The following is a 26,543-nucleotide window of genomic DNA, read 5'->3' on the forward strand; positions in this document are numbered from 1 at the left end:
TCAGGAGAGCCTTGGAAACCTGATGGCCTCCACAGAGGCTTCCTGTGGCCCTGGGAAAAGAGAGGAAGGCAAGCGGTGAGAAACGCTGCGGGGCCTGTTGAGCAGGCTCATCTCAGGCTGCTTCCCTCTTGCTGGTCAAGCTGTGAGGGGCCCTGTAGGGCAAGGAGGTGGCACTGTGGAGCCCAGGCCCCCAGAGGAGGCTGAGAGCTGCTGAGGCTCAGAGCAAGGCGGCTGCAAGGGGGACGCGTGCAGGGGCCACAGGAAGGCTGGCCGAGGGACCAGCAGTGCGTGAGGAAGGGCTGCCCTGCTGCAGCCCTGACAAGCCAGAGACAGCAGCGCTGCGGCTGCCTGAGCGGAGGTGCCGAGTGCCTGGAGCCCTTGGAGAGGCCGGCCAGAGCTTTGGGCCTTGTGGTCCCGCTGGCACGGAGGGAGGGCTGGCGCCTCTCCAGGGCAGCGGGGAAGCCCCCGCCGCAGGGGCTCGACCCGAGGGACCCGGCTCCCCCAGCAGCCCCAAGGGGAGGGCAGTTCTGTGCGGGCTCTTTGCGGTGGACACAACTTACCCGCCGGCCTCCTGAAGCGCTCCCTGGGGCTGGAGGTGCGCGCCCACTGCCACCAGCGAGCCTGCCGAGGAAGAGAAGGGTCAGAAGGAGCTCGTGTGTCTTCCGTGGGGCAGGCAGCTTTGGGGGTGCAGGAGGCAGTGGCCCCTGGCCTGGATGGGAGGCCACTGAGCGCCCACTGCTTCTCCTTGCCCTTTGTGGCCTGCCCAGAGCTCTTGTTCCCCATGGCCCCTGCTTGCTCCCAGCCCCACAAGGCAGCACTTCCTACCTGCTCTTCCTTGGTGCCCTCTGTTTCCACTAGGAAAACGCACTGCGCGCCGCCATGCCCAATGGCCGGGATCCTGCGGATGTGGCGGGGATGGGGGCTGTTGCGCAGCTCAGGGAGCCTTTCTGGTGGCTTGGGGGTGCATTTCTCTGCCTCCAGGACATTTTGCGGCTCTCTCTCCCGATGGAAGATGCGGGAGAAGGTGTCCACGCTGCAAGAGAGCAGAGAGAGCCCCGAGGTTGCGCACTGGGCAGCAGCGTCCTTGCTGAGAGCTGCCCCGGGCACCTGGCAGGGCCCCAGAGGCCGCCAGGCCCTGGGCGGCAGCAGCAGCCTGGGCTGGCATTGGCCTCCCGGCTGCCTGCTGAGCTTGCCCCAGCTGGGCGGGCAAGTGCTCCCCGACGCAGCGTGCGGCTGGCCCTGGAGCAGGGCTGTGCGAGAGCTGCCAGGGGCTTTTTGCCATCTGCGGAGAGGGTCAGTGCGGGGCAGGCGCACGCAGGCACGGGCAGCTCCCTTGGCAGGGCCCGGGACACTGCTCAAGGGTAGCTGGTGGCCAAGGGGTGGCCCAGGCAGCTCCTGGCTGCAGCTGCCCCTCCACAGAGGCTGAAGTGGCGGCTCAGCCCGGGGCGTCTGGGGCTCTGGGGGCCGGGAGGCTGCGCGAGGGCAGCGCCCTGTGCTGGGTGCGCAGCACGAGCAGCGCTCACCTGTCCTGGGGAGCCCCCAGCTTCCTCCTGCGCTGCCCGCCCTGCTCCAGGCTCTGGTAGTCAGGCGCACGCAGCAGGGGAGGTGCTGGGCGCCGCGCAAGCGTGCGCGGCCTGTTCCTGTCGGGCTCGGGGAGCGCCTGGGACGCATCCCTGGCTCCACTGCCTGCAGCACGGCCTGGCCTCCGCACATGCGCCATGCTGCCACCGTGGCCAGGAGGCGCAGACTGGCAGGCACCGCGAACCAGGGCGACAGCACAGCAGCCCCTCCGTTGTGACTGCAGCAGCTCCTCTGTGACTGGGAGCTCCTTGGCAATGGGGTGGGGTGGCGGCGGGGAGGGGGACGGGGGAGCGCTGAGTGCCCCTCTTGTGCCGTCCCCGGCAGGACTGGGCTCTGCTTGTGGCCCTTCAGGCCATGGGGACTCTGCAGGGTGGAGGCCATGGCCGCCTGTGCCAGCTGAAGGCCCTCTCTTGGGGCCCCAAAAGTTGCCCCGTGCCCTCATGGCTGGGCAGGCTCCAGGCCCTGCAGATGCAAACGGCCACACGAGGCCTGGAGCTGGTTGTGCTGGGCTTGCCTCAGCCACTGCCACGGGGCAACTTTTGGGATGCCCTCTGTTTCCACCAGGAAAAGGCACTGCGCGCTGCCCTGCCCAATTAATGCAATGTAGTTCCTTTTTCACCACTGAAGTTGCTAGTAATGAAGCAACCAAAAATTCCCTGCCTAAGATAAGATTTCATTCCAGGAAGTCTTTCAGCTTCATTAAAAAAAAAAAGAAAGAAAAAGGCCCAGTCTTGTACAGAGTGTCAGAGCCAGGAGCAGTTCTTCGCGTCGCCCTGTGCCTCCACATCCCAGCTATTCCCAGGAATGTGGAAGGCTTCAGGAATGGGCGGCTCCTGTAGCAGGGAGGCAGAGCTTGGGGTCGCAGCCCTGCACCCCGCGGCTCTCCCCATCCAGGGCCTGGCGCCCGGACACATGACTGGGGACTCGCTCTGCCCAGGGGCTGCCCGGCCTCAGCGCCCATCACCCGAAACCTTGACCGGCACCGCCTGGTGCTCCCCCACCACCCCCAGCTACACAAAATCCAGCTTCATGGCACAGGACAGCATTTTGAATCAGCACAGGTTCAAGAGGTTCAAACTGTTTAAAGTTAATTTGTATTCTTTGTAGGAATATCCATAAAGGATCTCAAAGGTATCTGTGTCAGTACATATACAAGAACCTTCAAAAATTATTCACAGAACAAAAATAAATCTTCTTTAGAACAAACCCAGGCAATGAAATGCAGAGATGGATCTCACAGACCACACAGTCCAGTCCTTCTAGCATAAAAATACAGCTTGAAAAACAGGTTTGTTACTTTTTTAAGGTGTTCTTTGCTGAAACGTGTAATCCTCTTAAAAGATCATCTATTAAAAAATTCATGCAGCTGGAGCGATTAAAAAGCCCAGCAACAGGAAAGGTGCTCCCTAAACACAAAATTCGCCCACATTAACAGGCAGATATCAAATCAGCCTCAGGTTCTGCTGTCTAAGCTTTGCTCTCTGGAATCAGCAAGGGCACAGCAGACACTCCACTACCCCACATGACACATTCACATGCATCACTCCCGCTGGGTCCCACTTTCCACAAGTGATTTGTGTTGACCGGGTGTTGTCCTGGCCTGGTGGCCAAGCGGGCTGACACGGAGAGTCAGATGAGGTGAAATGCTACACAAGCGAGACGGGGCAAGCTCCATGGCAAGCGTGCCATTCCCTTGCCATTCCGAGCCATGGTTGAGCGTGCACAGCTGGGCTGCATGCACATGGCCACTGACCTATGCTGCTAAGAAGCACAGCTGCTCCAGAGCTGCCAGGCCCACGCTTGGAGCAGTGTCCACACAATGCCCCACTGCTCCTTCACCATTTGGGTTCTCCTCAAGTAGAAAAGTCCTGTGATTTTGACTTTTCAAAGCCTGCTCTCAGACAGTAGGGTCTTTATTGTACAAAACTCCCAATTCTCTCCTAGGAGGCAGTAAGTCATGTGTGCAACACCATGGCCAGTACTGCCTTGGCAGCTAGATCATAACATTGGGACAGGAAGATAGGGAAGAATGATGGGTTCTAGGCACAGGGCACTCAGCTCCTGGAGACACTGAGTTCCTTACCTGCGCATCAATGATTTTCTGCTTCACATCAATGATTTTCTGCTTTGCATCAAGGATGGCTTGCATCTCAACATGATCCTTTTTCAGCTCCTCTTCAACTGCCATGAGTCTGATGTGCAAAAAGAGAGAATTAGGACAGTTTAAAACTATTCCTGGGTGTTTTGGCTACTCTGGGGCTGTTGCTTTGACTTCTCCGGTTATCCTCTTTTCTGCAAGAAGTCTGCTGCATTCAAGAAAGGTTATCGATCCTTCTCACAGCCCCAGCTGGCTGAATTTATTATATTCAAAGTGGGCATTGCCAATAATCTAACTGTCCTGTAAAACCACCCCATGAGTACAGTTTTCAAATAAAGCAAATGGACCAGTTAGAGGTATAGCAGAGACTGGGGTTAGAAATTCCTATATCTTTTTGTCTGCTCTCCTGACAATCTGAAGCAAGTCTCAACACTCGTATCTCAGTTTCCTCATCTCTAAGGCAGGAGTGGTGTCAGTCCAGGAATATCAAGCCCACACAACTGCTCTCTTTATTGTCAAGGATAAATGTGACAAGGGGGAGCTTCCTGCTCTCCATGTTCTGCAGACTTTGCAGCCAAGTCTCACCTGCTGATGATGCTCTTCATCTGGCTGTCTTTCTCGTCTTGCTGCCGGTGTAGCCTCTCCTCCCTGTCTACCAGCGTGGACTTGTACTGCATGAGCAGCCTCTGTATATTCTCCTCCTGCACGAGGAGGAGCAGCTTGTACTTCTCCAGCCGGAGGCTGGACACCTTCAGGCGCTTCTTCAGCTTCGCTATCTCCTGCTCGTACCGTGCAGGGAGGGGAGCAGAGCAGGAAAGAGTCAGATGCAAAGCAGAAAGGAACCCATTGGATTATTATGTTCTGCTGCTGCTGAGAGAAAGCCACCGCTCGCTTTCATTAAAAATAAATTGATGGGAGCAAAGGAAATGACAAGCAGACAACTGTGGGCAGCCACAAAGGAGTACGGAGGCTCCCACTGAGCATTAGGTTATTCCCACACTGTGGAATGTCTTCCTGTAGCCCAGTTTAAGCCCTCAAATAGCTCTGACATGGCTCCTCAGTCCTGCCTGGTAACAACCCCACTTACTCCAGACCCAACGAGTTCCCAGACACAAGCTGCTAATGGTGCTCAGCTGTAAACAGATGTCCTGTGGTGACCAAACTTGTGAAAGGGACCCAAATAACTCATTTCTCAGGACCTGAGGAACATGAAACCAATTGTTCCAGGCTGAAGGCAGGGCCCATCACTCACTACGTATAGTCTGCAAATTTACTTAGCTGACGTTTGTTTTTTCCACCTACCACCTCTGGATAATCACTTGTGCAATAGCACAATGAATCTCAGCACATTCCACTTCAGTTTTGGTTCATTCACCTTTCTTAAATTGTTTCTGTTGCTACTTCTTGTCCACCAAATATTCTCCTCTTTTCATCCCGCCCTCTCAGAATACCAAACCTCTTATTTGGAAAAAATCCTTTATTTGGAAAAAAAGTCACATCTCACATTTACTTTGGGAAATAAATACACTTAAAAAAGTGCATCTCAGGAGATGATGGATGTTTCTGGCTAGCCCTGAAATACTCCACCATCTAGATGACAGACATTTGCCTTGGGTGAAGCTCAAGACAAAATCCGAATGCAGCTGCTGATCAAGATTGAATTGCATTTGCAGAGACTTGTACCAGCACTTAGGGCATACCAAACTGCACTCAGCTGAGTTAATGATCATTTTTAATGGAGTTCACGATGACTAATACATATTGCAAGTGCAGAAAAATGGCAGCATATTGTAACTATAATATTGTCATGAAAGACATCCAGTTGAGCACTGAGGTGGCGTGATTTACGATGCAGGTAAATGCCAAATATCAGCCTGTAATGTAGGAACTCTCAGATATGTCTGCGTGCACCCATTTGACATGGCACAGCCTGCACCTAGATTAATCTGTAGTGTGGGATATTGTTCTACAAAGAGTGTCCAGTGGGAAGACCAGTGTGTGACCCTGGCATAGCAGCACCTGGAAACCACTTTGGAAGCAGCTGAAGGGTGCTGGAAGCCAGAAAGGCTGTCGCGTGCCAAATAAACCCTACCTTCTCAGCATGCTTGGCTTCATCGTGGTTCTGCTCTACGTCCTCCTCCACTTCCTTGTACTGTCCGCTATTGAGGACCCATGCAGCTGTCCTCTCCATTGGTGACATCGTGGCAGAGTCCACAGGTGTGTGAACCTGCAGCAGAGATGCCTGTAAGCATTTGTCAAAGAAAATATGTATGAATCAGCACTGAAAGCACATTTATTCAGAGCAGAAAACATGGCCACCAAGCTATCAGTCTCTGAGTCTCCCCCAAGCCCTTCTTCCAGAGATGCTTTATCCTCACTAGACTTTGGACACACAGCATTCATCTGAGTTCCTCAAAAACAAATAAAACCCAAAAAGACACCTCTGAAAATCAAAAGAGAAGGAAATCTATGAAATCCTGAATTTCTTCCTTGCCTAGGTGAGCTCCTGTCTTTCTGGGGAAGTTCTTATTTGCAAACCCAGTTATCACCCACCCCCTGATTAGCTTTGCAGCAAGGCTACTGCAATCCTAGGTTTCTCTCACACCACAAACAGAGCAAGGCGGTGTCACTCGCCGCCCGCGAGGAGCGGGAGGCCGGTTTCTTCGGAGGGTTGGGAGCCAGCGGGACAGCAGCCTTGGCCACCGGCTCCGGGGAGCACCGGCCCACGCGACTGCAACGGGATGCAGCGCTGCCTGGAAGCGGCAAAGAGCTGCGACGTCCTCGTTTCAGGGTCTCCCAGACTTAGATGTTTTATTGCAGCAAGCACGGCGATAAAGGTGGAGACGACGAGAAGGAACTGAGCAAAACCTGTTGGTTTCACGGAAAGTCTCCAGAGAGCCAGCAGAAGTGGAGGGCAAGGACTTTAGCTGTGAAAGGGTTATGAGCTATTCTAGTATAGGGGAAAAGAATAAAGAGAGAGGCTCTCTAGGAACGTGTATTAATCCCCCTCTATGCCCCCCTGGCAGAGGAACACAGTGACACTTCTGTTCCCACATACCTCCCCAATGGAAATGGGAGGCAAAGCTGACCTCTCCCAGCGAGCAAAGGGATTGCCTCTGCGCTCAGGAACAAGTGGGGCTTGCAGAGAACAGAGTCCAATAATTATAACGCCCACAAAGCTCGCCCGGGAAGAACATGCCAAGCTTCTGCTCTTATTGAAATTAAAAAAGAAGGAAAGAAAGAACAGAAAGAAAAAAAAAAAAGGAGAAAAGAGAATTCCACAGCCCAATTTGCAATTAAAAGGAGGCAATGGAACTTGTCTCCCAAAACACTGCGGCCGCTCGGCTTGGCACACACCGAGACGTGTCTGCGGGGTAAGGGTGAGGGAGGAACAAACCGATCTCTGTGAGGGAAGCAGGAGCGAGTGCTCCAGTAAATCCAGAGAAAACAATAGACAGCAGTTTACCCAGTGGTATTTTGTATTTATTCATGTCTCTTTTTAGGTGGCTCTGATTTTAAATGAGCACCATGGGGCAAACACACTCTCACGCCTCCGTTCTGCGGGTCTGCACCTGGCTGCTGCTGTTCTGGTGGGGTAGGGCGACAGGGACGGGCCCGTCGGGTGCCGCACGCCGCCGCGACAAGTCCTCGCTCTGCGTGGTGCGCTTGCTTAAGTCTTCCAGGCTGCTGTTGCTGGGGCCGCTGAGTTTGAAGTCTTTGCTGCTGCTTCGGCTCCAGGAGCTGGCAGCGCTCAAGTTCTCCAGGCTGGAGTCCACCGAGGCCTTCAGCATTGGCATGGGAGGGTTGTTGAGGTGGTAAACTGGGCTCTGGAAGGAGAGGGGCTGCAGACTGCCCTGTCGGTTCAAAGCTGGTCGCAGAGGCCTTCTCAACAGGGGAGCGCTCTGGGGTGTGTTCTGTGTCTCCTACAGCTGCTTGATGGTGGCCACGTGGGCCACGGAGACCTGGCTGCCCGCCAGGCGCAGCGGCTCCTCGCTCACGAGTGCGGCGTGCTCGCCGTGAGCTGTGTGTGGGTCCTGCAGGTTCACGAGGGAGATGCTGCGGCCGTTGGGCAGGATGCTCTCCCTCTCGTCCTCATCCGAGTAACTCGTGCTCTGGGTAGATGCCTGCTGAGCCAACAGCAAGGTCTTGCCTCTAAAAAATCCATCTGCATTTTCCTGTGTTGGAGATTTCATCTTATGCAAGTCACTGTGGAGTAAAAAGGAATTTGGTTATTTTTTAACTGAGCCGCATCCTCACGAGATCTGTCCCAGAGAAGCCTCTCTACCTCATTTAACCCCCCCGCCAACTTCCTCGCTCTGAAAGACTCAAGGAACCAGATTTCCTTTTATGGGCTCTTAGTGTTTCAAGTTGCAACACACTCTTCCTTAATTACCACTTACCTCTGAACATTAGGATGGGTCAAGAAGTGCTTCACAGTTATTTTTCACAGGTGAAATGCAGACCATTCCCACCAATTCCCCCATCTCTTACACCCTTCTCTTCCCAGTAAAACTTCAGAACATTTCAGACCCCATTTAACCCTTCCCCAGCTCTATATTATTGCATGTGTCTGAAAATTCAGCAGGAGCTATCTGAAAGCTCCTGTAAGTCGAGGCAGCTTGGAGGGACAGCATTTCCAGTGGGAGCTACACCTGATGGTGCAGAAGCTTGGCACAGGCCACCCTGTGCAAGATCTCTGGTGTTTCTGCCACCTACCAGCTTTTTGCTTCACATGAACCACTTCTACAGTGTGGGAAGTTTCAAGCAACAAGGCATTCACCACTGCCTGGGCGCTCTGAAGTGAACCCTCCTCATCCCCCATCTCCCCTCCAGCTCCGGCCGTGACCAACCTGTCAGTGGGGTCCTCAAATATTTTCTGAAGCCCTGAGGAGAGACTGCCACTGATGCTGGGACTAGAACTCTGCTCAGTGAAACGTCTCAGCTGCTGTTGAATGGGCGTAGGGTTGGTCAGGGACTTGGTGATGTCCGCAAGAATGCGAGGGAGAGGTCCCAGCTTTGCCACGGTCGCCTGTAGGAAGGAATTTTCACCCTAATTGGACAACAAGCACCGCGACACCCGCCAGGTTTTGGATCACGATGCCCAGAGGCGGAGGGGTGGAGGTGGAAGGAAGGAGGGTGGGTGGTTGTGTGCGGGTGTGCCCGGACCGGGAGGCAGTGTTATGGAGCAGCGTAATCACGGCGACGAGATGGTTGGAGGAGACCAACGGGGTGCAGCAGACATTGAGGAAAGAAAAGGAAATAGAAAAGAAATTAGGATTGATCCCCCAAAACAAAACAAAAACAAAAAATCATGCTCAACAAAACCAAACTGTGGCTGTTCCAATGCAAAACTATCATGCAAAGCAAACTAAAGCCAGGCTGGGTGAGGTCAAAGTGAAAACTACAGTATCTACTCATTAAGGGGGGTTTAAAGGCTACAGATTCAGCTAGTGGGAGGGAACCTTCCAGGCAAAGGGAGTCATGTGGTAAAAGAAATGCATGCCAACAGACAAGGGATGCGGCATTCGAGGGTCATGAGAGACTTGAGAGGGTTGAGGGAGGTGGGGAAAAGAAGGTTTTCATTTCAGAAGCCTTTGGGCTTGGCGTGCTACGCTGATGCCGTCTCCTGCAGCAAACAGTTATCAAAAACTAAGGTGCTACTCCCTTCTTAAAAGCAACTGCATGAAAACACCAGCGACCCTCATTCCAACACTGCCATGGAAGGTGGGATTAAACGCTTGGCCTCAGGTTTACTCCTGCCCTAGCCTGGTGCTGGCCAGGCCGAGCACAGCAGCAGCCCAAAGGGGAAGTTGCTCCTTTGGATTCTTTATTTTTGCCCTCTCTGGGTGAAGACTGGTTGTAGCAGCTACACGGTGCTGCTTGCTCTCGTGCCCAAAGCAGGAGACAAAAGTGGTACAGACTTAATGCTGAAGTAAAACTCCCTCAAAGACATTCCTCTTTTCAAAGATGTCCTTATTTTTCCCGTGAGCAAGGATCCAGTCACTCCAGAGAGAGGTCTGTTTACAGAAGCTTTCTTACAGAGCATCTCCTGCTCTATTAAGATCTGTGAGGTTACTTGTCACCTCAATTCCCACTCACTACCCACAGTAGAACAGCACTGCAGTGTAACTTTATCCCTTAATTCTCTTTATAGCAATCCACTACGCCAGCACCCAGGGGCCTGCTAGGATAGATCCATACATCTAACCTACAGAAAGGACAAAGCACATCTGCTTTAAAGCTTTACGTCTGGCTCCTTCCCCTCCCAGCTGCCCGAGACATTTAGGATGTTTTCGTTTGGAGAGCAGTACCCATTTGCCCTGCAGAAACTGGGTTTCCCTTGACCTGATGGCCTGAGCAGCTGGAGGAAGGTGGCACAGTTCATGGCACTGATGGATTTACCCCGACTTATGGAAATGGTGGAACTGGTCTTTTACATGCTCCCTTTGCCTGTTTTTCCAAGCTTGCTGAGCTGTCTTTATAACAAAGATTTTATTGCCTTGACACTATGAGTGCAAACTCTGCGCATGTATGACGAAAACAGAAAAACAAGACCACAAACTGTTATCAGCCTAAGATTAACTGAGATTAATATACATTATCCTTCTGAGTCAAGGACATTTAGATTTACTCTGACGCACAAAGCTCAGTGCCTTCTTTTAAATAATGCGCTGTGAGAAAACAAATATCCAACAAATCAGTATCTTGGCAGACCATTCTAGCAACAAAAATCATTAGCAACACATTGCAAGTCACCTCAGCTCTCCAGATGCAAAAGACACGGAATACAGACAAAATTATGCAGCTCCAAAAGGGCAAATATGGAACAGTTTTAAGTACTTTCACAAAAAAAAAAAAAAAAAAAAAAAAAAAAAGCTGACATGGAGCTCAGCTTCTCTGACTCATCAGCTTTACTTGTTAACAAGGTTTTGATGATCTGGGGTCTTGCAGGGAAGGTAGCTGGGGAAGAACAACCCAGACTCTGCTCTTGTGCAGTTCAATGGTCCCAGTGCTCAGAGCTGCAGCCGAGTGTCTCCCATGGCAAGCAGGGAGTGCAGCTCTGGCAAGGGCCCCTCTAAGCTAAAAGCTAATGCAAACATCACAGAAATGGACGAATCTCAGTGGATTTGGCCCTGGTCTTCCAGGAGAGCAGTTCTGCCTGGCCAGGACGTGACTTCAGCCCAAGCTGGGCAGGGGAGGGTCCAGCCAGGTGCCTCAACTTGCATCCAAAAGAACCTCCGCCCAACATTTCCATTTCCCAGCCAAGCACTCCAGTGCTGCCCTCTCTACCTGATTTGGGTGTCCGCACCAGCAGTGGGGCCCAGCTGCCCCCAGCAGCCGCCCCGGGGCCTCCCGGAGCCGACGGGGCCGCAGCGGGAGCGCGAGGGAACCGTTGGGCAATGGCCCTATCGCACATTCCTCTCCCCAGCCGCTGGGCACTCTCTCCCCAGCGCGGCTCCGGCTGCTCCCCTGATGTCTCCTCGTGTTTATGGTCGCTACGCTACAATCGCCGCGTTCGCCCTCCCAGGCCTCCGCTCCGCTTTACCTCATCAAGCTGGGAAACAACCTCACACAAGAGGGAATGCAAAACGGAGAGCTCTCTGCCCACGTCGATGTAGCCCTCAAACCCGGGCATGTTGGAGATGCTCTCTGGATTAGAAATCCTGAGGAGAAAACGCTTCATTCCTCCCCACTCATGTTCCAGAAAGTCATTCATGAAGCCCATGTACTCTTCCTTGTTACCAAACCTGCAAGAAAGGGGAGGAAAAACTCAGTCAACAACCACCACAAAAAAGCACAAGAGTAAAATAACTGTCTGAAAACACTTCATGGTTATCTTTTGACTTGTCTTTCTGAAAAGGTGTCTGGGAAGGGGAGAAAATGGGCAATTTAAGAGATTCCCTGCTTTCTCGGCTTGGTTAAATACTAGTAACTCACCACTCATACTGTCAACAAGGGGGTTGGTAACATCTCTTCCCTCCTGCAGACTTGGTTTCTCTCCAGCACCTTCCCTGCACCCCTTTCCCTAACGGAGAAGGGCCCCTGGACCTACATTCAGCTGGGAACCTGGGAGGTGGAAGGGGAAAAAAACCATGATCCTTGGCAGGAACAGCACTTTTTTTTTTTTTTTTAATAGCATAAAACAGGCACACACAGGCATGCTAATCCATTAACCTCTTCTTGCTTTTCTCCTATGTTCCTCTACTGAATTCAGTGCAGCTCCGGTTTGCATTCAAATTGACTCTGCCTAACTCAGCTCTGGGCTGTTCCAAAGAGAACGGAGAAAATTTCTTCCTTTCTAAAGTCTGTTCCAATTTGCCCAAGAATCAGCAGTTTGCAAAAGTGACCACTAAGCAGGGCTCTCCTTACTTGACCTGATTTACACCCCTAGAAGCAGAGATTTCGAGGTCATCCCCACCACCTACTTAGCAAAATTGGCCAGATTCTGAATCACTTTAGCAATAAGCGTGAGGGTGCGGGATGTCTGGTCATCAGGATACTCCTGCATGAGGTTGAAGAGGCTGGGGGACATGATAGCAGGACTCAGGAAGCGCAGGAAGAGTGAGGCGCTGATCAGGCGCTCGCTGATGTCCTCCTTGCCCCTGCTCAGGCACTGCTGCCTCCACGATGCAAACACCTCCTTCAGCTCCCGAGGGAACACGCTGAAAAACAGCAAGCAGAGACACAAAACCGTGTGGGCAATGACAGGCAGCAAGTCGAAATGGTGACCGATCGCTTGAAATAATTAACTGTGAGAAATCATCCTTGACTTATATTTTCACTCCACCTCTCTAGGCCAGAAAATGTCATTAGACATCTGTTCTTAGATCACCATTTAATCTGGTGATTCTTAAGTACTAGTTAAATCATCCCTTGTTCAAACATGTGAAATGAAGCTGTTTTAAGACTCACCGATGTGCAGACTAAAAACCACCACGACCACGCTGGAACAGAGTGCTCCAGATATTTAAAACAAACTGGATCAAAATGAACTATATAACTCTATATGAACTATAATTGAAATTCGTATTTTGCTTGTAAAGCTCTTCCACTGCTTTGCATATACTTTGCCCTGAAGCAGAAAGGACATTTTTTTTTCCAAGGACACTCACTAGCAGAGATTAATAAAAATCTTTCGGTCAGTGGGATTTCCCAAACTTTTTGGTTTTACCATTCTAAAGGGGCTGAGAAAGAGTTGTCTCTACATACCAAACCCACTTTTTATTCTGAGCTCCCGCTGTCTTTTCCCTTAACTCCCTCCTTGTTCAGGCACAACTCACTATCTGTCCCCTGCAGAGGATTTCAGCAGAAACTCCCGCTGGAACCCCCTGGTTTAGGCAGAAAAGTCACCCACGATATTGCACCCCAGGTAATAAGGCAGCAAGAAAAGGAAACAAGGCAGTCTCAGAAGATAGACGGCTACTTCCTAGCACGACTGCTGGCTTCACATCCTCAGAAGAGGAATTCACACCTTCCACTCAAAAGAGCTGTGAGGGAGAAGGAGGAGAGAGCGCCTCACCAGTAGGAATTGATGATCTTGCAGAAGGCCAGCTCGCAGCACTTTCTCAGGTTGCTCTGATGGTCTGTTAATTCACTGGGTGAGCACTTGCTGGGATCGACTTCGCAGTTTTCATCTGACTCATACTGAGCTTTGATGAACTCTCCTGGACACAGGGAAGAGGATGACAGACCACAGTCACTAGAGGAACAGCCTCCCTGATGCACCTTTCAATCCTGCTTGTGCCTTTCCGGAGCAACCTTGCTGCCTTGAGACACGGCCTCCAGACACCAGACCTTGGCAGCCTGGCTCCTCTGGCTCTCCCAGAGGAATGAGGCTTTGCTACTCGTCCTCAGGCCTTCCCCAGGAAATGCACTTGACAGTGACGCTTATTTTTATTATCTCTAAACTCGTCCTCCTTACATTTCAAATCTGGCTCACGAATAAGACTAATACTCCAGCATGGGATAAATCCTGCTTGTTTTCTCAGTTTCTTACAGGAACATCTCACAATACCTCTGTCGTCTGCATCTTCCAAAGCCCTTTGCGTTTCTGTAGTCCTTGGACACACATTCGAAAAAGGATGAGGTTTCTTTTGCTTAATATATTTAAATGCACCATTCACCTTTTTTTTTTTTTTGGACTTATGCTAAGAAATGTTTTTTAAACTGCTGCTGTTCACCAGACAAAACCTTCATTCATTTGTTTAATGATTCAGTGTCTTCCGAGTTCACCTCCTGCCATGACCTTGCCGGCTCCGAGCTAACACCCCAAGGCTTGTTCGTGCAAAGGGGTTGTGTTTTTCGACCTCTGTTTTCTTCAAGAGCCTTAACCAACCATCCAGCCCATCCAAGCTAAAGCCAGCAGTGTTCTTGCAAGCAAATCAGCTGCCACATTTTCTTAAACTGCTTTGCTTGGGTCCAAAAACTTCCTGCTGAGGGCATCTAGACACTTACTTGCTAAACCATCAGCATCAGTTCTGTGGGTGAGCTCTGTTTTAACTGTTGCTTCCTGGGTTATTTTTTTCCCTTAAATGTCTTTGAAAGACATTCTTTGTGGTCCATGAGGCTTTGTATTAATCGTGTATTGAGACGCTCTCGCAGATAAAATAAACAGCTCACACCAACGTAATGTCACTAACTCTTTCAAAGAGCACGGCATCGGAGTGAACTGCCTAGCGACACTCAGCACGTGATGAAGAATGAGAGGGATATATTGTCACGAGCAGCCTTGCCCTGGGCACTAGACAGGCTGCACAACTGATGGCGTATCTCCATCTCCAACACTTGTGATTTACAGTCTTATCACTCAGCACCAATGTTCTAGACCACGGGATAAAAGCCATTAATTTTCACTCCGGCTTCACCACTACAGCCGTGGTCCTTGGATGGGTCACCTCCCAGATCCCAGCACATAGCGTCCAATCCAGTTCCTTGACTTGCTGTTCTCTGCAACTGGATTAGCCCTTGCAATACCAAAAAAAAAAAAGACAGGTTGGCACTTTCTTACCTAGTGCATCGTGAAGATACTTTTGCCCTACCAATTTTAGGTATTCCTCAACAGCTTTGGTAGCAAGTGTGTTCTCCCTGAAGATCAAGACATCGTGCTCCCCACAACGATCTATCTCAGACATCACCAAATCTGTCAAGAAGTCCTGAAGAAAAAAGTAACATGGGCAGAGGTTATTCTAACTGGACTCGGTCACGCTAGGCAGAAGCCAAGGAGGAAGGATAAACACAGGAGCAAGAGGATCACTGAAATAACTGTCTAGCATTGGACATGGGGTGCCAAGGACTGCTTTTCATGCTGAACACAGACAAACTATATATTTAAAAACCCAAGATGGAAGTTAGGAATCAATTCTTGCAGCTCAGCAAAATTTAATTAAAAAGAACGGCTTACAACAACTTAATTCACAAAATGAAAACAGCTCTGGACTTGGAAAAACACGTTGGCATACTTGCTGTGGATCTACATGCATGGAAGTAACAATCGAGTTTCATCACTGTGGAAAACCACTTAATATAGGGCTTAGTCCTATAGTAATATTTCTTTCCTCGAGTGATAAGTGCTTATGAGCCAAGGACACTCAGCACATCACAAGAAACACTCAATACTTAATGAATCTCCAGGACAGGAGCTGTATTTTTGTCCGAGGTTTTTTACTTTTCAAAAGAAAAAAATATCCACGATCCTGAATTAGGACTCAATGGTAACTGTGACTTGCTAGTGCTGCTGCAAACATTGGTGTCCTCCAAAGAGCACTGCAGCGAGGCATCCTAGCCCTACTGATTATACAAAACTAATGTATCAGTACAAAATATTCAGAACAAACTAGTGCAAATATTCAGAACAAATTAGCTATTGCTTTCTGGTGAAATTTGACAGAAATATTTTCACATGGTGCAGGCTGGGGCCATGCAGCTCTATCAGCACCACCATAGCGTGAGCTGCAAAGGTTCCTTGGCCCAGACTGCTCAACGTGTCTAGAAAAGAGACCTTCAAAAATACTGTGGCACTGCGAAGACAAACTGATCACATCAACGTGCCTACTCCTTGCAGCTAGCATTGCAGGAATCCAAGGGCTGCTTTCCAAAAGCATTTTAGTACCATCCTGGAGGAGTTATCCCAGCTAGCAACTTCCCTGGATTCGAGAAACAGAGTGGTGAGGAACAAGCTCTTACCGAGAGAGCCCTCAGAGCCCCCCTTCAGAGGGGCACATCAAGGCGGGCAGGGTACACGACTACGGGCACACGAGAGGCTGTTTCACAGCAGCTGAGTGGGGCTGTCACCTGGATGCTGCTGACGGCTGCTCTTCCACATCTCAAACCCTCACACTTGTGTTTGGGGGTGCGTAACTCACTCCGCCGGCTACAGCTGGGCACCCCTCTCACACACCCAGCTTGGCAGGAGCAGCCAGGTAAATCGATGCCTTTTAATACCTCTCAAAATTGTCTAAGCCCTACAGGACATTTTCACACACTTTTTTCCAGCATGCACAGAGAAGTCCTGATAACATCCCTGAGCACACTAAGTCCTGATAACACTGAGCACAGCTTCTGTAAAAGCTGTTCAAACCCTGACCAAATCAAGGCTGGAAGTGATTAACTGATGCAGCCTGAGACAACAATGGCAGTTCAGCCCATCACAGGCATTTCTGGAAGTTACTTTCTAGCTTATTTCTCTCTTAAGATTCCTAAACACTCAATGAGTCCCCAATGAGTAACATAAGGTTGCATGGTCCCTCCTACTTCAGCCACTTCACTTGGCACAGAGTATCTTCAATCTTGGCATCAACCAGGGCACTTGCTTGTTGGTAAGACACCCATCCACATGCATTTGCCCAAGCCCTTGAAAGTATTTTCTAGACCCTTTTCCTAGCTTTTGATCCCATATCCAGAAATGCCACAGGCACCTTCTGCTGCTGTGTGCGGTCAGGCCAGCCCAGGCTTCCTACTTTCTGCAGCCCCAGAGACACCCACTGCGAGCAGCAAGAGGGAGTCACTTGGACAGGGGCCGCCTGCTCTTACCTTTGCTCTCCCTGTGCTCTGCAGGATGTGCACCAAAGCACCAGCCATCTCCTCCTTTTTCCTGATGCTGATCACTGGTTCGAGCACGGAGCACAGCGTAGTGTAGTTGCTGGTAACAAACTCTGCAAATTCTTTGTATTGCTCCATGGGCAAGATGGTTATGGTCTGGTAATGGGACTTGATCCGAATGGAAGGTCCCCCTGCTTTCCCTTTCTTGGGTGCAGATGGGCTCACTGGGTACCATTTTTCCATAAACTGGTGACCAGTTATGCTGGCCACAGGAATGTTGACCAAGCCCACATAGTTGTTCTTGTCCTTCTTCTTCTTCTTCTCTGCATCCTTGTAGATGTGAACTGCGATACTTTGAAGAGGCGGGAGGCTGTAGAACTCAAAGTGCTCTCCCCAGAAAATGTTGTCAGCTTTTGTTTTGCTGGTGGTGCGGGCGAAGAGAATGTCATCAAGGCACAGCTCACAGAAGTACTTTTTCTTAGGGGTCAGGTCCTTTGCCTCCATGATCCAAAGACGAAGCACATTCTCAGCTCGACGGCAGTTGTCCTGCATGGAAGAAAGATCTCAGCTTTGATTCAGAATCTCTAGGAAATTGAACATATTTTCTCCTAAAGCAGAAGCAACTTGCTGTCTTCTGCATGTCCAAGGTAGGGGCTAGAACATTTTTCTTCTCAGAAAGCTCCCAGGGAGGCAGCATGCCAGCTCTAGAGCTGACCTACCTCAAGTTTATCCATGGAAAACCTGACTTTCTTTCACCCAGCTCTGAAATGCCTTTTCCTTTTGCCAGCGCTGTACTGCCCCATTAACCCATGGAGCTCCATGTCCTTTGCTTCCTTATTTCTGGAATTTCCATTACCTTATTTGGCTGCACTGCTCTGCGTATGTTTTCCATCCACTTGTCTCTCTCTGCTGCTGAGGAACAGCTGAAACATTTACTGCCAGTGGAGCAGGTTACCTGCAATATATAAGTGATCAGCTGAGATCAAGCAAGTCCAGAAGACATGGACGATCCTGCAAAAAGTAAAGATGACAACTGGGAATGTTTGAGAAACAGGGAGTAAATATGAAAAAGGCAGGAAAGCATTAGAAGAACCCAGAAAGCAGAGATGGAGAGGCCCACAGAAAGCAGAGAAAACAAAAAGTCAGTTCAAATTAATATCAAACTAAAAGGAAACATATGAAGGGCCAAAGGTTACTCTTAAAAGACTCTTAAACATCTTACAATACATCTGGCTATAATCAGCCAGTCAATTATCTTTTACACTTGTTAATTGATCCATAGCTATGAAATGCTTGCAGTTTTCCCCAGAAAATCCCAGGTACTGGATGATTTGGTCACAAACAGCGCAAAGACAGAACTAGCAGTGTGTTGACACAAGGAAAAACTCCCTGGAAATGGTGACTTCAGGGAGCTAATGCCAAGTGAGCGGGAACAGCTCCTGGCCAAGGCTCAGAGAAGAGCCTGCTACCCGCTGGCTTTCTGCCAGGGCCGCTTCCAGGTTGTACTGCAGAGCTTTAGACACATGCAAAGGACTCAGCTGAAGCCACATTGACTCTCCCCTGCCACAGCTGCCTGCAATGGCCTTGGGCGCATCCAGCTTGGTGCTGCCCTTGCAGGGAAATGACTGTGGGAGCACAAACAGCCTGTTCTGGAGGCAGCCCGGGTTGAAAAGCAAAGAGGAGCTTTGCTCCCCGCTGCCCGGTGCAATGGAAATGTGCTCAGCTGCCGAAGCTTCTCCTCAATCAACCTGGGAAGGGGCTGCGCTGCTGCAATATGGTTCACAGTGGAAATGACACTTCTCAGTTACGGTATATTTTCAAGTGAATTTAGGTGACAGGAGGAAAATCCAGCTTACAAGCAATAGCTACGCTTAGGGCGTACATACGTGTGCTGACTACAAATGCCTAGAGATTTCCCAAGGTAAGAGAAGTTCAATTAGAAGATGCAGTAATTGAGAATGTTTTCTCTTTGCTGACTGGCTGAAGCCATCAGGACTTGGGGATCTCATGCCAATTCGGCAGACCTCAGGAGAACATGTGTTCCCAGTTTGCTCTCAGCTGCCTCATCACAGGCCAGCATGCTCTAAGTACATTTTTGAGTACATAAGCACTCAAACTGACTGACAGCATATAATCTGCTGGGTGTATGGAAAGTGCTCACCTCAAAGCAGAAGTCTTGTCCAAGGATGCTGCTGTGAAGTGGTTTGACAAAGACTTTTTCTTCTGCCCCAAGATCCAAGGTCTCCACCGTGCTGCCCGGGCTCAGTAAAGACGCATGGGAACGGGACTCTCTCAGCTTTGGCAATCCATGTGACCTGAAGAACAACAATGGGGAAAGGAAACATTATTTTTCTGACCATTTCTAAGAAATGTGGCAGCATCTCGCAGAAAGCTACAACTTGTTGGTGTTTCTTCAACTAGGGAAATATTTGCTAACAGCAAAAAGCACACTTACATCTCTACATCTCTAAACCAACGCAGAACGGTAGCTGCTCTTGTTGGAGCAAAAATAGCCCCTGCTAGATACAATTTTTTTTCTTAAGATATAGAGTCTTTGACCTAAAGTCAAACACACTTATTTCCCGCTTTATGGCGCTCAAGTCATTTAGCTATACTGAAGTTTTGCAATTAATGCTTCCCCTTTTCTTCCTCCCCATGTCTCCACTACTCACTTTTGGCCCCCAGCTCGACACCTGCAGCTCTTCTCTCTTTTAGCTGACCAGCTCCTGTGTCCCTTGGCTTGGGCAGGGTCACCTCCACGACACCGTTACCAGTGCAGGCTCCTCTTTGTCCCTAGAAATACCCCTCCCTCCTCCACGCATTTTGGAACCAACTACCCAAGGCACTGAAAATTTTTATGTATTCTCCCAGTTCGATTTTACGGTGACATCTGTGTGCAGTAGGAAGATCTGCTGTCAATAGCCCAGTAAACAGGTGATGGCATCTTTACCTTGGGCCCTTCTTCCCCAGGGCCGACACCGAGTTGATAAGCTACAATAAAGACACAATACTTTTAGGCCTAAACTAATGCTTTCATTTCTGAAAACAAACTACAGGTGAACTGGATTTTGCCCCAGCAGCACGCGAAAAACAACATAAGGACAGCCTCGATTTCCTTCTCAACCTCACAGGGCTTTGCTTTATAAAGCTACACAATAGTTTCTTTGAAGGCAGGGCTCCGTGTTTGTCAGAGCAAGAAAAGGTAGATGTTATCAGTCACCCTGGCCCTGGAAGCCTGCACAGCACCATGGTGCCACCGAGCACTACCTGCTTAAAACGGGAAAGGGCTGATTCACGGGGCAGGATAGGGATGCTCCTACTGCCCTGCAAGGAGAAAAAAACAGGGGCAGGAAGAGCAGGAGGTGGGGAGGAAATGGGCATTCCCTGCTATGAATTCCAAATAATTACACAGACTCAGCTACTTTATGCTACCTTCTTTTGTACCCAAACAATTGGAGCTGGCTTTGCTTTTGGAAAAACCCCCAAAGAGCAGCATAGTTCAAAACACAGATGAGATCTTGTTGGCCGCCTCTTCCCTCCAGCCCTTCTCCTTCCAGCATCCTAATCTCTGCTTCAGCTTAGGAGCTTCATTCCCACATGACTTCAGAGTTGTTTTTCTTGCTATTGGATCCACCAATTGCATTTTCCAGGTGCTCTGAGATACACACTGACACTTTGGGGTGGTGGCAGGTGGTGGTGGGGAGAGAAGAAACTATTTTCAAGTTTATCTTTATGATGGAACTGAGTTTCCCTTGTGGTTTGATTGATGAAGCATCCTTAGAAAAGCAGTAGACTTAACTACAACCTTTCAGCACCCCTACATGCTGCCTGCATGGCCAACCAGCGGGAGCAGAACTCCATGAAGCCTCAGGCTTTCCAACAGAAGGTACCTATGAGGTCGAGCGGTGCCTAGACACTTCCCTTCTCCAAGCAGGACTCATCAGTGCTCTTGACTTTCACGATCCTGCAGCACGAGGTTTCACCAACCCAGCAGTCAAGCCTGGCACAGGGCTCATGCTTTTGAGCCGTGCTGCTCATTCGCACAAAGGTCTCTCTCCAAAGAAAGCTCCTCTCGGCTTCTTCCTGCTCTGCTGCTCTCCGAGGATGTTCCTTTTCCACGCTGCGTGCCCTCCGCTTGCTTCAGCGGACACACGGCCGAAAGGAGGAGGATCACGTGGACACTTGTCCTTATCCAGTGTCCTCTGCACTGCTGGCTTTCCGGGTCGCTCCTTCCCAAATCCCAGTGTTGGGCCCTGCCACCCTGTTCATTTGCCTCCTGGATCCTTGTTTTTAAATCTGCGCACAGGAGACTTGGAGGACAAAGGGAACAGAGCAGTGCCGGGCCGTGCCAGCCCTCGTGGATGGAGTTTTATGCTTCACACACAACTGGAGAAAACCCACGTGCCACTCAGGTCTAGCTGACAATTCATGCCCACGCTGGCAGGCAGTAGAGGAAGATTCATTTTTGAAGAGAGGAGAGGGCTTTGTTGTGGAGCAGATCATGCATCAAAGCAAAGTCATAGCGACTCATTGTAAATGTGCTTATTGACCTTCCTAAAATAGTATCCTTTCCACTGGAAGAGGATGCTTCATCAGCCCACATTTACCAGGAGTGCCATGTTACGGAAACACTTATGTCCTTTACATTATTTATGGCAGAGATTTTTGCATCACAGAACTTGAAAGAAAGCTGGCGACAGAAGTCACTAAAAGCAAAAAGTACTTTACCACAGGGTAACCTTATTTAATATGGTTATGCTCACTGCACTGTTTCATACAGCCAAGTTGCAGCTTCCTGAAAATAGGGATTTATAACAAAATTCACTCCAAACGGACTGCATGACATTGCCACTACTAAAGGGACAGCATCAGCCACCACGGGTGAGTAGCAGCCGTCCGCTCCCCAGCTCCTCACGTCAACAAGACCTCCAACACCCACAGCCATCTCCACGATTTTATGGCACTGCCTTTCAGATGGAGAAGACAGAATCATCAATTGAAATGGCACAGCATGACAGGCTCAGCTAATGAATTCTGCTCAGCTAAGGGAGAAGCAAAAATGCACTAAACAGCAGAAGGGCAGAGAGCTCTTAAGTACAGGGCAACCTATTTTTCACTCTGTCTGATACTCCTGCTGAGCTACTGCGGAATAAAATGCACTCTAAGGTTTAATGAAGAAATTAAGAGACTTTACAACTAGTTAGGAAAAAGCAGCTTTTACCTGCCTCTTATATAATCCATTTCCAACCCAAAGTTCCAGCAAGAGACACAAGCAAGAATTTAGCAGAAGGAGCTCTTAGATGGAGAGAATTAAGCTCCTTATTGAGTTCTCTCATTTTCTGAGAAATAGATGCACTGTTCACTGTAGGACTCCACCCTGCAGCAGCTACACAACTACGGCCTTAGCCAGGCCCCTTCGTGTGCCGGAGCGGCACCGCGTGTCCTCGGGGCTGGCCAGGGCTGCTCACTCCGACCTGCCTGCACCAGCAGCCCCGGGGCAACTGCGTGCATGCAAAAGGCACTAAAACTACCCGATCCAGTGGTTTTCTATCATGAAATCTAAGGCCCAGTGTTTACTTGCAGGGATGCTGAAGAAGAAAAAGGTATTTGACTGCAGATGCTTAACCTGACCTTTTTTGTCAACTGTTAAGAGTAGTTAAAGGTTTCAGCCTTGTGTTGGTGCTGCATCGCATATCCTAACATATCAGTCAGTTCCAAACACACCCATCTGCCAGCTGGCAATAAAATCCTTCCCTCACTTACCTCTCTGGGCTTGTGCTCAGCAATACTCACGCTGTAGGTGCACTCTGTGGGTGACATCACCTGGGAGACGCTCTGACTCTTACCTGTCATCGGCGTTGTGCAGAGTAGGGAGACGGAAACTCATGTTCCTGTCCAGTTTTGACTGGCTCTTTGTCCTCTTCACGGAGCCTTTCAGACGTTTACTGAAGAGGCCCTAAAACAAGAAGTCACAGCAGTGAAGCAGGGAACCTCTTGCGCCGGGAACAAATCAATCAGGGCAGTGTCACTGCATCCACACTCAGTGATTCCCACTGACCGCTGTGAGGGATCTGCTGTATTGGGATTCCCAGAACAGAAAGAGGGGCAGGACAGGATCGTTGATGACCGTTCCCCTGCGTGACAGCTTTGAATCGCTACAAGTGGCACTGCTCGTGTTACAGGTGAACTTCAGTGAACTCCAATTACTACTCAAAAGACTCAAAAATTAAACAAACAACCCCCCTCCGCTATTAGCGAGCAGTAGTCTTCGGTACTCACCATTTGACCCTATGCTCCCCTTCACACACCATGTTTTTAGTTCTTGGATTAAGATTAGAAGATGCCTTGTGTCCATTGCATCCAAGCTCTCTTTTTGGACTGGGATACAACAAGCCTTAACCAAAAAACAGGCAGTTTCAAAACTCTCACTATCCACACTTGAAAAATCTCTGAAGATTTCAGTATTAGTGACTTCAGATACTTGTCCAGGTGCTGTTTTGAAGCAAAACTCAATCCCAAATCTAGCCAGGACCTAAACACATTACATGTCCAGCTAGCCTGCCTTCTAAACAACTGCTGCTGGGCTGCTGGTACCACCGCCTGCACCTCCTCCTCCGAGCCCGTGCTCCGCAGGGCCACGAGGACAGGGAGCCACGTGTTCCCCTGGCAGCGCCGCTGCAGCTCCAGCTGCTGACGGGTAGCGCCAGGCACCTCCGCGCGCGGGGAAGTCATGGCTGTTTCCAGCAGGCATCGCTCCACCCTGCGCCACAGCCCCGCGCGGGGCTTGGAAGACAACACGCATTTTAAACCATATTGCATCCAGCTCCTGCCAGGGCTTGCAGGCACACGTGCGCGCGTTCCTCGGCGTGATCCGAGCAAACGGAGAGCTCCTTAATCCAGTAGGATTCAGCAGCACTTGAGGGGTGGAATCAGCTCTCCCCCTCCGCAGAGCAGCTGCACGGAGCCACCGTGGGTGCCCCTTCCTTTACCCCCTTCATTAAGAACATTACAGGCTCAGCAAAAATAACATGCCATTACCAACCTAGAGGAACTATTCTCCTAGCCAAAAATTGAATATAGAATGCAAACCCTGGCAGCAACTTCAGAAGTATTTATATAGGTTGCTGCCCATGTTAATGCTGATGTGTCACTATTTGCAGCCTTAGATCCATCCAGGAGAAAAAAACAAACTACAGATCTACCAGAAATATTACCGGTAATATATAGCAGCAGGTACCAAAACCACCTGAAAAAATGGAAATACTCCTTCCTCCTCAGAGCCTGTTTATACATTATGGTATTTCAACCTCCATCTCCAGTTCGATGGGAAAATTTGCTCCCCTGCAGGAAAGCGGGACTCACCGGCACTTTGAAAGGAGACGTGTTCGCCGCATCCACGGAGTTGGTCTTCTCCGACGTGCTGGTCCCCGAGATGCTCTGTCTGCAAGGAGACCTCTCTGCCGGGACCTCTGAGAGAGAAGAGGAGGGAGGTGAGTGGGCGCAGGAGGGCTCTGCGCCGCACCGCGCGGGCGCCCCGACACAGTTTTGAGTGCATTAAAACACTGCCCAATTCCTCCATCTCTGATTAACTCACTAAATTACAACGACATTTCCACCTACAGCCTCAAGGTTATGAATCCCACTTGCTCATGGGCGGTAAGCAGTTAAAATAAAAAAACGCTGGTGCAGATCAATACCTGGTGGTATTTATGATTCAATTGCTGTTTGTTCGCTACTATTCCAAAAACTTTATATTATTATGAGCTTTCTTCAGGGATGGTGTTACCCACGATGCCCTGGCACGTGGGGTTTGGATGGCGCCGGAGCCAGGACACGCAGCCCCCACGGGCGCCGGAGGACAAGATGGAGCATCGCAGCGGGTAAGCAAGCCGACCCTGCAGCGCAGCGCTGCGGCTCCAGGCTGCCTGTTAATTAGGGAAATAAGGAGCAAAAGAAACCACAAGTCTTCAAGTCTTATGAGTATTTTACCTAGCAGATGCTGAGCGTGCCAGCAGTTTTGGAGTTTTCTTACAAGCTTTGAGAATGAACGCTAAGGAGCTGGAGGCAACTGCAGTATTAGGCCTGGAGTTGAAACCAGTCTGGGGCAGCGTGACAGATTTGGCCTGAAGAGCCCCCGTGGTGCCCCGCAGCAGCTCACCCCCATAACGGTGCTGTGGGGCTGCCCGCTGCGGGGACGCTGCTGAGCCCGGGGAGCCGCTGCCCGCACAGGGGTACCCGAGCCCCGCTCCCCCGCCGCGGGCGCGCAGGACGCAGCGCGAGCAGCACCTCTGGATGCAGAGCTGGCATAAAGCTCCGGTCGCACCCTCCTGCGCCGCGAGACACGGCCCCGGCGCAGGGGACGCAGCGTGAACGGCAAGCAGCAGCACACGATGCAGCGCTGCAGGGAAGCTCCCATCGCGCCCTCGGCGTCGCGCTCCTCAGCGCAGCGGGCGGGAGCATGAAGACAAGCGCCCGGTCGCGCTGGGAACCCGCGGGACACGCAGGTGCGCGGCGCTGCGGACTGGCGGCGCCTTGTGACATCACGACAACAACGGTTCCGAGCTGCACAAAACGCAGGGCCATTCCCTGATTCCCAGGGTTCCAAACAACAGGCTGAAACTACAGCTCCTCAAAGGCAGCCCTAGGACCTGCGACAGCGCTCAGCGGCTTCGCTCCCCTCCCATCACCATCCTCTGCCCCGACCACTCATCTTTGCTCCTGCACATTCAACTTATGTTTTTCGCTCACAGTTAAATTCCCATTTGGCCCACAACACACATTGGATTCCCAGAAGAGAAATGGATCTTATAAACCTGTAGAAAGGATTATAAAAGATTACATGTCCTTATTACACCGCTGCCAGCTGTGGGAAGAGTCTCGAGTGTCCCTTCTCCCCACAGCAAGTGCAGACTTTCATTAGAGGTCTAGGATGTGGAAAAAATGGAGAGCAGGAGAAATTCTCAAGAGAAAACCTGCAGTTCTTCTGTTCATTTCCCCACAATCCTTCTCTTGTGCAGCTCTACACCTTTCCCTGCTCCCCAGTTTCTCTATGGTGATTACCCCTCCATCTCCATCAGCATCTTCAGGACAGCAAGGGTCCCAACTGGCTGCTTCCCTCCTCCTTCCCGGTAATTCGCAGCCAGCCTGGAGCACTGCGGGAAGACTGCTAGAGGAAAAGCATCCTGACCCTAAAGCGTACCTTGGACAAAGGCAAGTGAAACAACAAGCTGATGGGAAACTCTGCTCAGTTCCACGAATGTCCCATGGCCCACCCACGGTCCCATGCAGCTTGGCAAAAGCAACACTCATTAATAGCAAGGTGCCACGGGGCGCTTTAGTGCCCTGTCTTGCCAGCAAACTTCAGCCAGCTTAACATACACCTTGCTTTAATCGAGGAATTGAGTTGGAAAAGAAAGGAAAGAAGTCTGCCCAAGGCTGCAGCAATGCAGAGCAAAGGAGGGAGGGGGCAACTGTGGCAAAAATAGGAAGATCTTGTTGCAGATGTCAGAAATGAAAGAGTGAGGAGTGACGAATTGTGCAGCAAGTCTCCAGAGAAGGAGCTTGGGCTGGCTGGGGACAGACCGCGCTGCTTCCACATCATCCAAGTGGAGGTCCCTGACGGACGTCGGAGTATTTTGGCAAATCTCTGGCGCTAGGACCCACGTGTGGCATCCTGCTAATTTCCTCTTCCCGATTCGCACTGCCAAAGAGGCCCCGAGGCTGCTGCCATTCCTTCTGCTCTCAGGACGGTACCGCCAGTCCCTTCACTCTCTAGCAGCCCTTCAACAGCAGCATGAGCTGAAAACGATCTCTTGTTTGCCAGGAC

General features: G+C 50.5%; 2 protein-coding genes across 2 annotated transcripts in view; both read right to left on the bottom strand.

Annotated features, from left to right (window-relative positions):
- LOC148595534 (ras GTPase-activating protein nGAP-like) lies at positions 1–25,133 on the bottom strand. The gene is given in 20 exon segments (XM_088520362.1): positions 1–50; positions 561–621; positions 826–1,033; positions 1,194–1,282; positions 3,665–3,773; positions 4,265–4,468; positions 5,773–5,921; positions 7,037–7,046; positions 7,229–7,885; positions 8,530–8,729; positions 11,226–11,427; positions 12,106–12,342; positions 13,200–13,344; positions 14,688–14,832; positions 16,709–17,263; positions 17,574–17,672; positions 18,879–19,032; positions 22,564–22,673; positions 24,080–24,186; positions 24,953–25,133. Coding segments are annotated over 20 exon segments (3,672 nt in total).
- The window catches only part of LOC148595533 (adenylate cyclase type 10-like), a 253,341-nt gene that overhangs the window by 16,286 nt on the left and 210,512 nt on the right, over positions 1–26,543 (bottom strand).

This window comes from Tinamus guttatus, unplaced genomic scaffold, assembly GCF_059628265.1.
Source record: "Tinamus guttatus ecotype Peru unplaced genomic scaffold, ASM5962826v1 Tinamus_guttatus_pri_ptg000087l, whole genome shotgun sequence".
In the NCBI taxonomy this organism is placed as follows: Eukaryota; Metazoa; Chordata; class Aves; order Tinamiformes; family Tinamidae; genus Tinamus; species Tinamus guttatus.